Source organism: Lynx canadensis, chromosome C1, assembly GCF_007474595.2.
Source record: "Lynx canadensis isolate LIC74 chromosome C1, mLynCan4.pri.v2, whole genome shotgun sequence".
In the NCBI taxonomy this organism is placed as follows: domain Eukaryota; kingdom Metazoa; phylum Chordata; class Mammalia; order Carnivora; family Felidae; genus Lynx; species Lynx canadensis.
This window is the reverse complement of record NC_044310.1, coordinates 193,350,611-193,367,200: the sequence shown is the minus strand read 5'-3', so window position 1 is coordinate 193,367,200 and position 16,590 is coordinate 193,350,611. Positions and strand designations below refer to the sequence as shown.

Here is a 16,590-nt window from a genome sequence, read left to right as displayed (position 1 = left end):
GAGAGACCAGGGTGAGCAGGAAGAGTTGTTAAATGGATACAGTTGCAGGCCTGCAAGATGAGTACGTTCTGGGGGTATACTGTGCAACGTGAGTATAGTTAACACCACTAAAGTATATACTTAAACGCGGTGAAGATGATACATTTGGGATTGTCCTAACCACAGTTTTTAAACGTGGGTTAACAATCTTAACTTTGTTAAGCACTGACCCAGGAATTGTACAAGAAATGAATTTCCAACACAAGACACTTCCTTCAGGTAAGTGGGAACAGAGCACTGGCTGGCAGGTGCCTGCACTGTCTCTTTACCCGCAGGGCAGAGGCGGGGCCGCAGGAGCTGACGCGGCGGCCGCCAGGCGGCGACGCTGTGGCCCGGGGGAGCCCAGGCGCGGTGAAGGGGAGCCCAGGCGCGGTGAAGGGGAGCGCGCTTCCACAGCTGCCAGCTTGCAGCACAGCGGTTCCACCGCAGGCAGGCGGGTCCCGTCTGAACACGTCTGCGAGCAGCCAACAGCTGAGAGCCTGCCAAAGAGGCGAATTCGGCCCTCCCTGGCTTTCCTGAGCGTCCCGCCAGGAAAACGGAAACACATGAAGACCAGGAGGAGGACAGAAGAGGCGAGGCCATTAGTGGTAGACGCAAACACACAGGTTTAAGACCCCCTTTCTGAGACTTAAGAAGGAAGGGCTATTTACTAGTGAAAGGCTTAAATTCTCCAGGGGGAAAAATGATGGGGAAGAGAATGAACAGAAGGCAACGCTTTGAGGCCAGAGGCCAGGGGCGAGGGGCGAGGGGCGAGGGGCGAGGGGCGAGGGGCGAGGTTTGGGCCCCAAACTCCATCTCCCCTTGTTAATTTCCTGAAGCCGATTCAAAACAAACTGAAGTTGATTCTCAGTTTATTGTAAGTGTTCTTTATTTATAGTATGTCTCCAAAAGGTCAAGGCAGTTTTATCTCTTAAATAACATGTCAATCATATAAAACAGCTAGAACCAAGGTAGAGAAATATATACAATATAATACAGTAAGTATTTTCAATATTGTTAATTGAATTTTTCATATTAAATTAAAAGAGGATATTGTGATTTACAATGTCATTTCTCTAGTTAAAATTAAACCTGTTAAAAGGCATAATGTACATTTTTTACAAAACCAGCGCAGCAGCATTAATAAAACTGCTCATGATTGTAATCTTTATTTTTCTATAATACACTGCACCCGTGTTACAAAAACAAACAAACAAAAAGGCATTGCACTAGATGGTCTGAATACTGCATAAGTCAGTATGTTAACACTTGAGGAATAATGAATGGCCTGACCTGTTTCCCCACCAGGCTCATTCACAACAGTTTCACTCTGCTACCTAAGCAAACTTTCTACAGGTAGGTTACTTTTCCTTGGCAGTTTTATACAAGCCCACTGCTAATGGGTAAAATGCCAAGGAGACACTAATGCCACCAAAACCAATACGACCCTATTTACAAAACCCAATAAAAGCCAAGGCTAGAAAAGCACTCACAACTGGATCAAGAAAAAAATTATAAGCAGCATATTTTGTAGGAAATTTTAAATGTCTAGAAATTTAAATTATTCAACAGACTACAAAAGGGCTTGCAATAGCTGGTTCCCCTTATTTTTCTCAGGCTTGGATAAGAAAAAAGGAAATCCTTTTTATTTTTCCATAAAGTTTTGATGGCATCAACAACCTTCACATTTATAAATAGTATTTTTATACAATGCAACACATTCACATAGTTTTCTTATGCTACTATCAGTTATTCTTAGGATTCATATTTTATTCTAAGGAAGAAAGTACTCTGGTATCTTCCTCAGTCGTAACTTTCCAACATTGACATCCTCCAAGCCTTGAAAGGGAATTCAAGAAAGGCGAGCAGTCATTCAATGCTTACCACTGAAGAGCATGCTATTTGAAACACCATATATATATATATATATATATATATATATATATATATATATATATATATATGGTAGTGGCCTCAACAAAAGCAGCAAGGGCTGAGGATATAGTTCTACCACTCATGACAAATTAATTTCCCTTGCATTAAGACAGTTTTAAAAGGACAGGTCACCCTTGCAAGGCAGCAAGTATTGCTTCAAGATTATATTATCCTGGAATTTTTTTAGCCACAGAATTATCTAAGAGGCAGCAGTGCTTTAAAAAATAATCTTTCAAGTCATGAGCAAGCCAAACAAAATCAACGTGACATATTATTATCAGGAGTTATTCCAGTGAAGGATCCAAGCTACACATACACATAGTGTTGAGACTAAAACTGAAAAACGACCTGATTACAGCTGAGGGAAGATACCTTGTGGAGGTGTGCGTGACTGGGGGTGCAGGAAACGGACAAGATAAATACTCCCAAGTATCCTGACAGAAAAAAAGAACAGAGACAAAACGTGTTTACATTCAGAATGAGATGCACGATCCATTGTTCCTGGACTCACAAGAAGTTAACAATGTTCCAATGTTTCTCTTGCAGGACGCAGTCCTTTTCTCCTCTAAAACCACCAGTGTTCTGTGTGTTTTCAAAAGGCACACCCAGGTTTTTGCGGGGTTTTTTTTTTTCTTTTTTTTTTTTAAGCTTATCATCAGTTTTAAGTCCTTGGCCAACTTGTTTCTAGTTCAAAAGAAACCACGTTTCCAATAAGCACCAAACACCAAACTAATGTTTTCATTCTCTAAAGCAAACTTTCCAAAATGTTCCTATTTCACATACTTATAAGTCTCTGTAACCGGAATGTACCCAGATTCCTTTTGCTTGTTTCGTGAAAGTTACAATAGAAATGTGCTCTTACAGGAAAGCCTGAAAAGAATAGAACTTTATATAAAACTTTATAAATCCCCCAAGCATCCTTGTTAGGGAAAGAAGCCACAAGGAAATATTTGGCGTTCTGTTATTTCCCCAAAGATAGTTAGTTTAGTACTCTATCTGATCATATTTTAAAACAAACAAAACTCTATTAAACAAGAAGTTCCTTACTACAAATATTTTATCTCTTAACATTTCTCAATAATCAGAACTGGCCTAGAAACTGGCACAGAAAGTTAAGAAACAGGGATGTCCACACTAGAAACCTCTTAGTTTTATAGATGCCACTGAAATTGCTATCTGTATTGAAAAAGACACTTTACCTTTACAAAAAGCAAGCAAGTGCCTACCTCTCACCCAATTTCTTGGATAAGGTCTAATTCATTTTTTACATTAAAAAAATCCTTAGTAATTCTCCCTTTGGGAATTTAGTCACTATAGACTCATTTACTGTTTCCCTGAAAGTGGAGGAAAACCTACAAGATGAGCAGGTGCAGATAAGTGTAGTTGAACACATTAATTGCAAAAAAGTTACAAACAAGCTTAAAAAACAGCTCCAAAAGAAGGCTTCGAGTTAATAGCTATAGTCTCCTGTCATCCACAGAGAAGAGAGAACCTAAAAAACATCAAGCATACTGAAAACCAGAGCAAGATAAGAACACACAACAGGGTTCCCAATTTAAGTCAAATTCTTCAATAAAACAAGAACAGATTGTGTCAATCTGTTTGACTGGCCATTAATAGTATAATTTGGAATTTTTTAAAGATTTCATAAATTCTGATAATACATAACATTACTTGTCACATAAGAAACACAAAGTCACCAGCTCTACAAATGCTTTCTAAGTAAAGAATATGTCCAACATGATGCCAGGAAACTCACAATCTAGGAGACGTTATTTTCTTAACAGGATTGTTAACAAGTCTGACAACCCGTTTTTTACCCTATCTCATCTCTGACCACACATTTGTCTTTAATCCTTTGAAATGGGTCTATATTCCCGCTTAAGTGGAAAAATGTTCATGCAACCTCCCGGCCTAAGGACAGCTAATTTGTAGGTATCAAAACCAAAGTGCAAATCCATGGAGTTTTAACACTTCAGGTACACGGAGCCCACACAACCACAGAACGGAAAGGCCTTGGCATACTGTGGAGAATGTGATGAAGAAATAAAACATGTAGCTTATTTTTGGTCCTTTGTTCCAGGCACCTTTTCACTCATGGTCTATTTCAGCAGTTCAGACCTAAGCCTGTCCAGTGGTCTGGTACCATCAGGAAGTACTTGTCCATTGCTTCACAAAATCTAGTCCTGTACAACTCTGGAGAGACCACGGTGGGCATTTTACCTGAGATTATGAAAAGAGCAAAGGGAAAAAGCTGTTACATAGTTGATCAACAACTGATCTGAACAGCTATGTTCTTTCATGAAAACTGCCATAAAGACACACACACCACAGCAGTCTCAGAAAGGACAGAGGGGTGTTCACTGTGCCCCATGACATGGGACAGGTCCTTCCTGCTAGGGGGTTCCATTTTAAAAGACTGGCTCTTGCCTAGAGATGCGAAATGTTTGAAAGCACAAATGGAGCTGGCAGTGCTCAGAGAACTTTGAAGATTGAAGTGTTAATTAGAGACAACCTCTTATTCAGAATCTATGGCCTTTTTTGGGTAACTTCTCAACTTGAGAACCCTTGGCAACTTAACACAAATTTAAAACCAATTATTCCCCCACCTACGCAATTCCCTTTATTATTTGATCATCTGGGAAATGATAAAATCAGAGATAACCACTTACTTTTTTAGAATTTAAAAAAGTACCCACTTTTTATTTCTGGGGTTTTTTATTATTATTATTATTATTTTTTTTTTTTAGAGAAAGAGCGAGCATGAGCAGGGAGAGGAGCGGGAAGAGAAAGGGAGGGAGGGAGGCAGTGGGGGGTGGGGAGAGAGGGAGAGAGAGAGGAAGAAAGAGGAAGAGAGCGAGAGACAGAGGGAGGGAGGGAGAGGGAGAGAACCTTAAGGAGGCTCCATCCATGCTCAGCACAGAGCCTGCCACAGGACTTGATCCTACAACCCTGGGATCATGACCTGAGCCGAAATCAAGAGTCAGATGCTTGGGGCGTTTGGGTGGCTCAGTCAGTTGAGCATCCGACTTCGGCTCAGGTCAAGATCTCATGGTTCGGGAATTCGAGCCCCGCATCAGGCACTGTGCTGACAGCTCAGAGCCTGGAGCCTGGAGCCGGCTTCCGATTCCGTGTTTCCCTCTCTCTCTGCCCCTCCCTGCTCGTGCTCTGTCTCTCAAAAATAAATAAACGTTAGAAAAGTTTTTTTAAAAAAAAAGAGTCAGATGCTCAACCAACTGAGGCCACCCAGGTGCCCCAAAAAAGTATCCATTTTTTAAATGTTAACTGATAAGGAAGGCAGAAGAACAGTTTAAAGAATAAACAAAAATTCTGCTCACCTTGTCCCCCTAAAATTCCTGTTGACTTCACAACCATCTCAAGCTTTTTGTCCCATGTAAATGTTCGAATATAATCTGTTACAGGAGGCAATATTGGCAGTAAAGCTACGTTAGTAAGTGTAAGAAAATAACGACAGGAATTACTATTACTTCTACCATGTTTACTGAGTGCTAACAATACTGCCAGGTGCTGTCCCAAAGGTTTGTCTCCATATTAATTCATTCAATCCTCATTACAACTTCACAGCACTTCATTTACAAGTAACTTTTTCAATACAGATTGTTTTTGGTAAAGATAATGAAAATGAAAATGAGGACACTGAATAGAAGGTAACTAGAATTTAAAAGCTATTGATTGTGAATTTTCAAGTGTGAGTTGGTAAAAATATTTAACAAGCTATTACAAGACCAGGCTGAGTATAATCTTCAAATATACTCTGGCTTCAATCATGAACTAGAAGGTATGCTTGCCGACTTACCTATAATTCCAACTACCAGCTCATTGCTGGTATCATCTCGTCCAACCAGCAAAGAATAATCTATAATGAGATGGCTAGAAAGGAAGTGGGAATCACTACGGATCGAGGCTCTCAGCACGGCTTTGGAATGAGAACGGATATACAGGGGGTTGTCTCGAACCATCTTTAAGAGATTTTCATCCAGCAGGACTACATCACAGCTCTCTTTCCCAGTATCAGTTTTTACATTTCTATTCCTAAGTGAACCCTTCAAATCAAAAACCTAGCAGAAAGGAAATTCTCTGTTATTTATGCATGAGTTGTGCAATGAATTAATGTAATTAAATTGGAAATGCAGAAAGACTCTTTACAGCCCATACCATTATATACACTGTTAAATTTAATTTTAAAACTTAATCATAACTTATAGAAGCCATTAAATGCATGCATTATAACTGTTCAATACATAAAATAAATGGTGATATGATTCATCATTGAAAATTAATACCTAGGTAGTCAACTACTCAAACATTTCAAGAAATACACTAACACATTTAATCAACTTTAAGAAACATTAACAAATAACTCCAAAAGTATATCACTGAATCGTAAAGCAGTTAAAATACAGATGCAAACAGTCTTAGGAAACTTACAGCTTTGATACCAAAACCCTATGCAATACTTACGGCAATGTAGAAGCAACAGCAGGTCTCTAGAAATTTTGGGGTAGTAAAAGCCACACACTCAAAAGTCAGGGGACTTAGGTCCTAGATCAGTGCAACACGAAGTGTATTCTGCAGACTAATGCTAGTCAATTGTCGTTGGCTCATGACAACATAAGGAGCTAGTGCTAGAATGTGAAACAGTTGCATCATTAAGCACACTGTTCATTCAGCACAGCACCACACTCTCAATGAAGAAAGCAGTGCATTGAATTATATTCTAGTATAAGCTCCTTACCTCACCAGACTAGGGACAAACAGTTCAAGGACCAACACTCTTGAAAGGTACTTTTCTAGAATCTAAAACAACCTGAATTCTGGTAGTATCTGTGTGACTGTCAAAAACTTAAATTTTTCTGGGTCTTAGTTTCTTCATCTTTAAAACAGAGATGGAAACAGATCTGCCTTCTAATTCTGTAATTCTGTGTTTCTAGGATATTGGAGAGGTTAAATTTTAGGACCCATCTACAATATTCCTCTTTATTCTTTCCTACAGGGTTCAACAATTCCAAAGTTAAAATTGGCCTAGCAACAAAGGCTTAATACTATTAAATAAGATGTTATTCTCTAACTCCTTATAATCCGGAACCAGAAGTGCCAAAGTTTCCAGTAGCTAAGTGGCTTGCATAGTTCAATATCCTTACCTGTGCCATCTTTCTCCCATAGAAAAGATTTTCCATGACAAGGAGATCTAACTTCTTCTCAGTATTGTTCTGAGAATTCTTATAACCAATTCTGTAAACTCCAAGAATTTTGGCCAATGCAGTGGGCCTCTGATCAAGAAAAAAAAAAAAATGAAAGTCAACTCTTATCAAAAATGATTATTTGTAATTTAATACCCATATCTGGATTATCCATGTAATATCCAAACTAATGTTCTATTAATAGGACCAGAGGGCCTTGAAAGAAACTTAAACCCTTGAATCTCAGAAGCAAGTGAAAAGTAAAACAGCAATGCCAATAAAAACATTAATGATCCTTTTTTTTTTTTTTTTTTTAATTTTTTTTTTTCAACGTTTATTTATTTTTGGGACAGAGAGAGACAGAGCATGAACGGGGGAGGGGCAGAGAGAGAGGGAGACACAGAATCGGAAACAGGCTCCAGGCTCTGAGCCATCAGCCCAGAGCCCGACGCGGGGCTCGAACTCACGGACCGCGAGATCGTGACCTGGCTGAAGTCGGACGCTTAACCGACTGCGCCACCCAGGCGCCCCTAAACATTAATGATCCTTAATATTTGCCCAAAGGATAAGGCTTTACAATTTCTCAAAATCACAAATTTTACTATGACATATAATTTCCCCTAAAATATGCAATAAACCATACGTGAAAAACAATCTATGTGACTCCCTTATACACTCACTGGGAAGATCATGGCTAAATGTCAAGTGGGCAAACCTGAACCCCTGGTTGCCTCTCTCTCTACCTAAGGATCCATACACCTGTCTTAACAAACGCTTCTAGTTTCTGTCTTAACAAAATTACAAATTCTAATGTGCAGTCATTAGCATTCAATCTTAATGTTTCTACACACACACACACAACACACACACACACACACACACACACACACACACACACACACACACACTAAATGCAACCTGCTCAAGATCTCTTGGTTCCTGGCTGGCAAAGGTAGGAAAGAGGGTTTGAAATGACTACATTCTCTCACACTTTAATAACATAACAGAGATCTAGTCATGTCCTGTCCCTATTTTAGCATGGAAAAGCCTGCCATTGGGATGAATTCTCAGGATGTGAAAAAGCCCAGAAAACTCTAATTAAGGACCAAGGTTTGGGATTTCTACCTTTTGTTGAACAGCATTTGTAATATAATTGAAGTAGTGTGGTGCAAAGTCGAGGAAAGACTGGACTTCCAGACGAGGCATCTGCTTCAAAATGAATCTATCATCTAAAAGGTAGAAGTGTCACATGTGTTTATTCAGTCACAGTATTTCCTGAGGTAATCTATAATAAATCATTCCAAAGATCCCAAATGATTTGTTTGCTTCATAGCTTTAAGGGATATTTTCTAATGTCAAGAGAAAATTTTAATCAGAATATAGTTCTCAATGGGGCGCCTGGGGTGGCTCAGTCGGTTAAGCATCTGACGTGAGCTCAGGTCATGATCTCACAGTTTGTGAGTTCGAGCCCCGCAGCAGGCTCTTGGCTGTCAGCATAGAGCCCACTTCGGATCCTCTGTCTCTCTCTCTCAGTCTCTCAAAAATAAACAAACAAACAAACAAACAAACAAACAAATAAATAGAATATAGTTCTCAAGTAATTGAGGGCTCAACAGGTTCCTGAGGATTTATGTAGTCAAGAACCACACGTAAATTCATAACTAGATACTAAGTAAAACTACTTACTGAGTGCTAACTACTAAGTAAAATTTTATAAACTCCTTTGTTAACAGTGCAGTAAGTCACAGTTATGAAGGCTTGTATCAAACAACATTCCTCCTGCGGCATTTTCTCAAATAATTTTGCTCCCAGAGTATGGAGAATGGAACATAAAGTACAAACGGTCATCACCTTCTATAATACCTCTGCAGGTGAAGAACCTGGCCTTCCGATTTTCAAGTTAAGTATTTGTATTTTTATCTTTCTCTCACCAGCTCTGAGGTACCCCTTTTGACTCTTCTAGAAATTCTCTGTTACTATTTACATTTGGAGAAGTCAGGACCAGATCAGAGTTTAGCAAGGATCAGATCAATGTCTGTCTCTAAATACACACCACACATATGTACACTCTTAAAAATTATTACATCCTTTCAACCATAAAAAAAGAAACCCTTGCTTGACGACTGGCAGTATCATAAAACCTCAATTTAAGTAAGTCCTAAATTATCTGAGGGCAAAAGATAGCTACTACTCAGTCAGTAGAAGATAAAAAGACTTCCCTTCCGTGGCATAGAAGGCAGCTCCTGATTTGCCCCCACGGGCCTGCCAGGGCGACGAGTGGGAAAGAGAACGAATGAAATCTTCTTCACTGCTCCCCAGAATCACCTCACGCATCTTATGAAACTCTCCCGCATAGTAGAGCCGACAGTAAAACTTGGCATTCGCGTCAGAAAATTCTATAAACAGAAGTGTTAAAGATAAAAGGGGGGTGAGGGGCTTTTATGAGCCAAAAATCTCTCTTCCTTCTTGCTCACTCCTACCACCAACAAATGCGACCATTTGGTTTTCTTCATGACGGCATTTCTCACGCCACATCTACATCCCTGTTTATCACAGTTCTGTTAAAGTAACCCTCAAGGAAAATTAAAATGCACCTTATGACCTTACAGAAAAATCAAACATGAAATAAGACCCATTTCTAACTTTATAGGTTACTGTATTTTCCTCATTGTGCTTTTACATCTTAAATTTTACTACATATTCTGGATGATACGTTTTTGGCACACACACACACACACACACACACACACACACACAAAATGCTAGACACCTGGTCATGGCTATAGCTCTAGACTACATAATAATTACTTAAACGTCAGAAATCAAATCATTATAAATTAAATTATAATTTAAACTAAGTTTCTTTATAAACTAAATAATGTTTATTTTATAAACTAAATCTAGATTAAATAAAGCTTATGTCAGGACACAGACTTAATATTTATTCTAAGAAACAGGATATTTATCTAGTATAAAACTAGAAGCCTTAAATAACAGTTTTCTCAATTACAGTCCCCGTCCCTGCACCATCAGTATTTTATCTCTTACTTACGTAGCTCCACGTGAGGATTTATGAGTTGTTTCTTTTGTGTATCTCCTCCATCTACCTCATCTACAAGGTTTAATATCGTTAGTTAAGCCAAAGTTTTAAATGGGTTACCAGTTCATTTTGTTTCCCCCCCCCCCACCCCCGACATAATAATAAAAACTAACAAGTCAACCCCCTGTTATCCTGGTCAAATCACTCTCAAGCAAGTATTATATGTACAATTAAGCTTGTGTAGACTATTACAAAAATATAGGTACCTTTGGAAACATCAATTTTCATATGAAAAATAGAGAAATTCAGGTTGAAGAATAATTTTCTTGTATCTGATGCCTCTGATAGTAATATACTAACTCCACTCTTACATCAAGTTTCCATTACTTCTTTCTCAAGTTTATGACTGTGTTCCCTGTGTGTGGAATAATGCTTCTCTAATAGCCTGAGATACTTTTTTTTGATGGATAATCTTTTTTAAATTTTAATTCCAGTGTAGTTAATATATAGTGTTATATTAGTTTCAGTTGTACAATATAGTGATTCAACAATTACATTACACAGTGCTCATCATGATAAATACACTCTTTAATCCCCCTCTCCTATTTCACCCATCCTCACACCCACCTCCCTTCTGGTAACCATCAGTTTGTTCTCTATAGTTAAGAATGTTTGTCTTTTTTCTTTCTTTCTTTCTTCATTTGTTTTCTTAAATTCCACATGTGAGTAAAATCATATGGTACTTGACTTTCTCTGACTTATTTCACTTAGGATGATAGCCTCTACATTCATCCATGTTGTTGCAATATATACATATATAAATGGTATAGATGCTACTTCTTTATCCATTCATCTGTTGATGAACACTGAGCTACTTCCATAATTTGGCTATTGTAAATAATGCTGCAATAAACATAGGGGAGAATATATCTTTTAAAGTTAGTGTTTTTGTATTTATTTTATTTTGTTTTTTATTTTTTAAAATTTACATCCAAATTAGTTAGCATACAGTGAAGCAATGATTTCAGGAGTAGATTCCTTAATGCCCCTTACCCATTTAGCCCGTCCCCCCTCCCACAACCCCTCCAGCAACCAACCCTCTGTTTGTTCTCCATATTTATGAGTCTCTTCTGTTTAGTCCCCCTCCCTGTTTTGATATTATTTTTGTTTCCCTTTCCTTATGTTCATCTGGTTTGTCTCTTAAAGTCCTCATATGAGTGGAGTCATACAATTTTTGTCTTTCTCGGACTAATTTCACTTAGCGTAATACCCTCCAGTTCCATCCACGTAGCTGCAAATGGCAAGATTTCATTTTTTTTGATTGCCGAGTAATACTCCATTGTATATATATCCCACATCTTCTTTATCCATTCATCCATTGATGGGCATTTGGGCTCTTTCCATACTTTGGCTATTGTTGATAGTGCTGCTATAAACATGGGGGTGCATGTGTCCCTTCGAAACAGCACACCTGTATCCCTTGTAGTGCAATTGCTGGGTTGTAGGGTAGTTCTATTTTTAGTTTTTTGAGGAACCTCCATACTGTTTTCCAGGGTGGCTGCACCGGCTTGCATTCCCAGATGCTTTCTTTGTTATACGCTAAGATATATACACAATACATAAGATATACTAGTGTCTACCTCAGAGCAATTTTTTATATTTGATTTGTGTGTCTAGATCTACTCTAATTATTGCAAGTTTGGAACATACTTTAATAGTTAGAAGAAATAATCCTCTATGTCTCACATTTCAAAATTAGTTTTCTAAGCACCAATGTCTTCCAAGGATTACAGCCCAACAGAAGCCTACAGAATCCTAAACAGATAGCTTAAGTACTAATGAAAATATATTATGCTATCTTGTAGACTACTAATTCATGATCTAACCCAGGGTCACCGAACTATTTCTGTAAGGGCCAGATGGTAAGTATTTTATTCAGTCAAAACTATTCAATTTTTTAATATAACACAAAAGCAGCCAGACAATAAGTAAATGAATGGGTGTGCTTATGTTCCAATACAACTTTACTTACAAAAACAGGTGAGCATGATTTGCCTATGCCTGGTCTAACCTCATATCCAAACACAATCAAGTAGACATATTTTAAAATATCAAAACGAAGGCAGACATCAATGCCCTCAACCCTACAGAGACTGGAAAAGAAAGGAAGTGTCTAAGGGGGTAGTGGAGTGAAAACATTTGAATATATACTGTGACTTACATGTTTTACGTGTGTAATGTCACTCAGTCCTAGTAAGCCTCAGAAGACATTGCTTTTGCCACTTTACAGGTATGGAAACTAAGGATTTCTGATTCTACCACACAGTAAGTGACAGCAATAACATCTGGTCTCTATCAGCACCATGCTTTTTCCACTCTGCCATACTGAGGCATGAGAAGACAGCGAATGTCTGAGTTTCAGCAGTAAGAATTAACTACTTAAGGCTAGAAAGAACACAAGCAGCTAAAATAAGCTCATTTGGTTTCCTTTAACACACCTTGAGACTCAGCACCTTGATTCTCCGTCCCCTCCTTGCCCGTCTGCCCAACCTGGTAGTAAGCACTGTCTGCTCCACGTAAGGTCTCTCTTTTCTGGGAAGAGAGATCAGGGCTTTTCCCTGCTGTCCCTCGGAAGAAGGACAGCATTCCAGAAGTCTTTTTGGCTAAAAATAAAAGGTAACATATTAAGTACAGGTCACTACAGGTGAAAAGAAAAAAACGATTTTCAACTCATTCCTTTCTTAGCAAGAACCCATTACACGAAGGTAATAACATTATTCTATATGTTTTATGGGTTTGGTGGGGAGGTGGTTCGTCAAGCACTTTTATTATCAGAAACATAAAAGAAGAGCAATGTTCAGGTAGCTATATATCAAAATGAGAAATTCTACAGAAAAACAGAATTCAGAGTTAAAGGTAATATCTCTGTACCATTTGTGTTCCTATATTTTAACACAGCAAAATATAAGATTTTTTCAGCATTTTTCAGAAATTAGTATAAGATGGCCAAAGCTTACATACCTTTTTTTAATGTATTTACTTGGGGTGGGGGGAGAGGAAGAGACAGAGAAGGAGAAATAGAAATAGAGAATCCCACGCAGGCTCTGCACTGTCAGTACAGATCCCGGAGGCGGGGGGGGGGGGGGGGAGGAGGGAGGGCAGGGGCTCAATCCCACCAACCATAAGATCATGATCTGAGCCAAAATCAAGAGTTGGACGTTCAACCAACTGAGCCACCCAGGCGCCCTAGCTCACTCTGTAATTTTATTCCTAGTTTTGAATTTGGTATATACATATATATCATCTATGTATCATCTCTGAGCTTAGCATATATGATTCTAATCTTGTTCAATTTACCATCTATAAAATCCACATAAAATGTCATTCATAAAGTGCTTATTAGTTTAGGGTGGCAGACCCCATTATGGCCTCCTTAATATCCAAGCCCACCTTGTTCCTTGCTGAAAGAATTGCAATTCTGGTTGGGGTGGCAATGTGGAGAACCCCAGAAAACGAATCACGATTTGTATAAGCAACCAGGACAGCGCTGTTGTTCCTTCCAGGAAGGGGTGGTCACAAGACTCCTCACTAGCCAATGAGACTGCAGGGGAAGCCTCTGCATTCCTCATCACAGGAAACAGCTGCAGCTTATACCTACTTCCCTTCTCTCTGCCTCAAATGGAGACATGAACTGGAACATTCTGATCATGAGGAAAATTTAAGAGAATCATAAAGAAACTACCCTCTCTACTGTCATGACAATGCTGACTAACTGAACCAATGCCAGCAACTGCCTGCCTCCGGATGTTGCTTTTTTAGAAAAATAAACTGTTATTTGGTTAAGCCCCAGTAGTCACTTGAGTCTTCTGCTATTTGTAGTGAATAGATTCCTGACAAAGCCAAAGAGATCCATGCTCAAATCCCACCTTCCAGCTACTTCTGTAATCTTGAGCAAGGTACTTAAGTTTAATTTTATAAAAACTGAGGATATATACAGTAACTCTTAGTAGTTATTATGGGGATTAAAGGACATGACACATGAAAAGTTCTTTTCACAATGCTAACAATACTGTAAAAACTTTTTTAAGTTTCAAAACACAAAAGTTTAAGTTTTTTAAAGCCACTCTTAGCTTATATACTTCAAACCGAAAACTCTAAGGCAGATTCTGCTTCTTCTTGCAGAGACCTATGAGTTTCTAGAAGTTTCAAATCCAATAGTCAGGTAAAGATCAAACGAAATCAAAGTATGTATAAAAGAGAGCATACAAAAATTTATTAACGCATATAATACTGTAAAGACCAGAAGTAATAAATTCTTGCCAGATGCTATTTCTTATTTAATGTTTTCTTCTTCAAACCATAATTATAAATAAAACTAATAATAACTACTCCTCTATGTACAATCTTACTTGGCTGTGGTTCTGCTTCTGCTGTGCGGTTTGTCTGTCCTCCACTGACCTCGGGTAATCTAATAGGGCTGCTGCTCTTTGGTCGGCTGTCCAAAGTACAAAAAAAAAAAAAAAAAAAAAAAAGGAAAAGTTAGATTCATACTATTCACACAGAAAATGGTTCCTACATTAATTGACTCCCCACCTAACCCCACCCACAGTATCCAAAATTCAATTCATAAGTCATACAAACACAGGTTGTAACACTGAAGAAAGATCTTCCTCTGAAGCAAAATATTGTAACTATGAAAGTATATGGAAAATATATGACAGCAGAGCCTTTTATAATACTTTCCCCAAGTCCATTAGAGCTATATTAGCACCTGTAAGTCAAACAATTACAGAAAATACCAATTTCGTATTTCTCAGTCTAGTTACCACATTAATAAATCAGATCAAATTGTGTCACATTAGTGAAAGTCAAAAACCTATTTCAATAAGAAAATAATGAGCCTACGACAATTTCTGTCTACATGTGTAAAATACCGAACATACTAAAAGAACCAGTTTGGGGGGGGGGTGGTTTTGTTTTTAAACTATTAGAACGTTTAATTATTATGGAAAATTCACAAGTAGTTTAAATTACAAAGTAAAGCAGTGGGTTACTAATTTCACAAGTTAGTATTATTTAAATAAAAACAATAAGGAGAATTTAAAATGCTGAAAGTTTAAATCTGCAATATACACTGAACTTCTATGGCCATGATCAGAAAACTACTATCCAAAAGCACCGCTGAAGGCCTTTTGCTATACTTGAATTTTGTTCTGTCAATTGTTGGCTAAAGTTTGAGTGCCACTGTCGGTATCCTAGAAACTTTCATGCTGATAATATATTACAATAAAATTGAAGTATGAGCATTTAAAAAATGATGACATAGGGACGCCTGAGCACCTCGGTGGGTTAAGCCTCTGATTTCAGCTCAGGTCACCATCTCACACTTCTTGAGTTCAAGCCCCATGTCGGGCTCTGTGCTGACACCTCAGAGCCTAAAGCCTGCCTCTGATTCTGTGTCTTCCTCTCTCTCTGCCCCTTCCCCACTCGCATTCTGTCTCTCAAAATAAACTTCATAAAAATAAAAATAAAAAACTAAAAAAATGATGACATATAGCCAAATTAAATAAATTCTACTCAATCACAGATTACCTATTTGTTGGAAGCCCTTCTTCGGCACTGTTTCGCTGAGTCGCTTTGGATAATTCCTCTAAGGCATTTCGGTATTCTTTACAACTTAGGGTAGAAATAGGTTGCAACATGTTAAACATTAAACTTCTCTTCAAAATAAATCATATACTTTAGAATAAGCTCTGCATTACAGAAATACAATCGTTTTGTGTACCCGTAACTAAACATGTTTGAGTCAACTAACAAAAGTTATCAAGTAGAAGCTTCATGAAGAAGGTCATCTTCACAGATAATACTGCAAAATACAAACCAACACACCAACCAGTATCAATATCCTAAACAGTGATTGTGAAAGCCTTCGTATTAATATTTAGACCAAATATCTTCAGGAATACAACAGGTAATTTAAAGTATAAAAACTTCAGACTTTAGTGTAACTGTGAAAAGGGACGTGAGAATGTTTTTCTACTTAGAGGTACTAAACTTTAAGAAAAAAATTCAACTCTTAGACTAGCAGTCTGGGAGCCCTAATTTAGACAGATGTCAGGGAACAAGATAAGCATGTATTATTTTTCCAAGACATTAGAAGAAAGTGACTTCTACTAATATACTCCATTCCTAACAGTACAATAGGAATTTTTTATTTAGTTGGCTTTCTTACCTATCTATTAATGTAGCAAGACTAAGCAATAAAGTAAGAAGCAAATACTAACTTCATAAAGGCCAAAAGGCAAAAACAACAAAAAAAAATTGTCATATGGAATCTCCTAAAGGAAAGAAATTCCTCATTACCCAAACGTGTGAACTCTAATAAATGCTAAGGCA

At 38.0% G+C, this 16,590-nt stretch overlaps 1 protein-coding gene across 5 annotated transcripts in view; it reads right to left on the bottom strand.

Annotated features, from left to right (window-relative positions):
• Positions 1 to 882: 882 nt before the first annotated feature.
• The window catches only part of PIKFYVE (phosphoinositide kinase, FYVE-type zinc finger containing), an 81,890-nt gene continuing 66,182 nt past the window's right edge, over positions 883 to 16,590 (bottom strand). For 4 of the 5 annotated variants that reach the window (XM_030324196.1, XM_030324195.1, XM_030324199.1 and 1 more), the window contains 10 exons: positions 15,787 to 15,870; positions 14,604 to 14,701; positions 12,693 to 12,857; positions 10,207 to 10,266; positions 9,374 to 9,550; positions 8,280 to 8,383; positions 7,116 to 7,244; positions 5,771 to 6,032; positions 5,292 to 5,366; positions 883 to 4,176 (listed from right to left, as the gene is read on the bottom strand). In XM_030324196.1, the coding sequence (XP_030180056.1) occupies positions 4,061 to 4,176; positions 5,292 to 5,366; positions 5,771 to 6,032; positions 7,116 to 7,244; positions 8,280 to 8,383; positions 9,374 to 9,550; positions 10,207 to 10,266; positions 12,693 to 12,857; positions 14,604 to 14,701; positions 15,787 to 15,870 (1,270 nt within the window). In that variant the 3' untranslated portion in view covers positions 883 to 4,060. Of the gene's footprint in view, positions 4,177 to 5,291; positions 5,367 to 5,770; positions 6,033 to 7,115; positions 7,245 to 8,279; positions 8,384 to 8,660; positions 9,551 to 10,206; positions 10,267 to 12,692; positions 12,858 to 14,603; positions 14,702 to 15,786; positions 15,871 to 16,590 lie in introns of those variants that run through there. The other variant, XM_030324201.1, reaches the window with a different exon arrangement.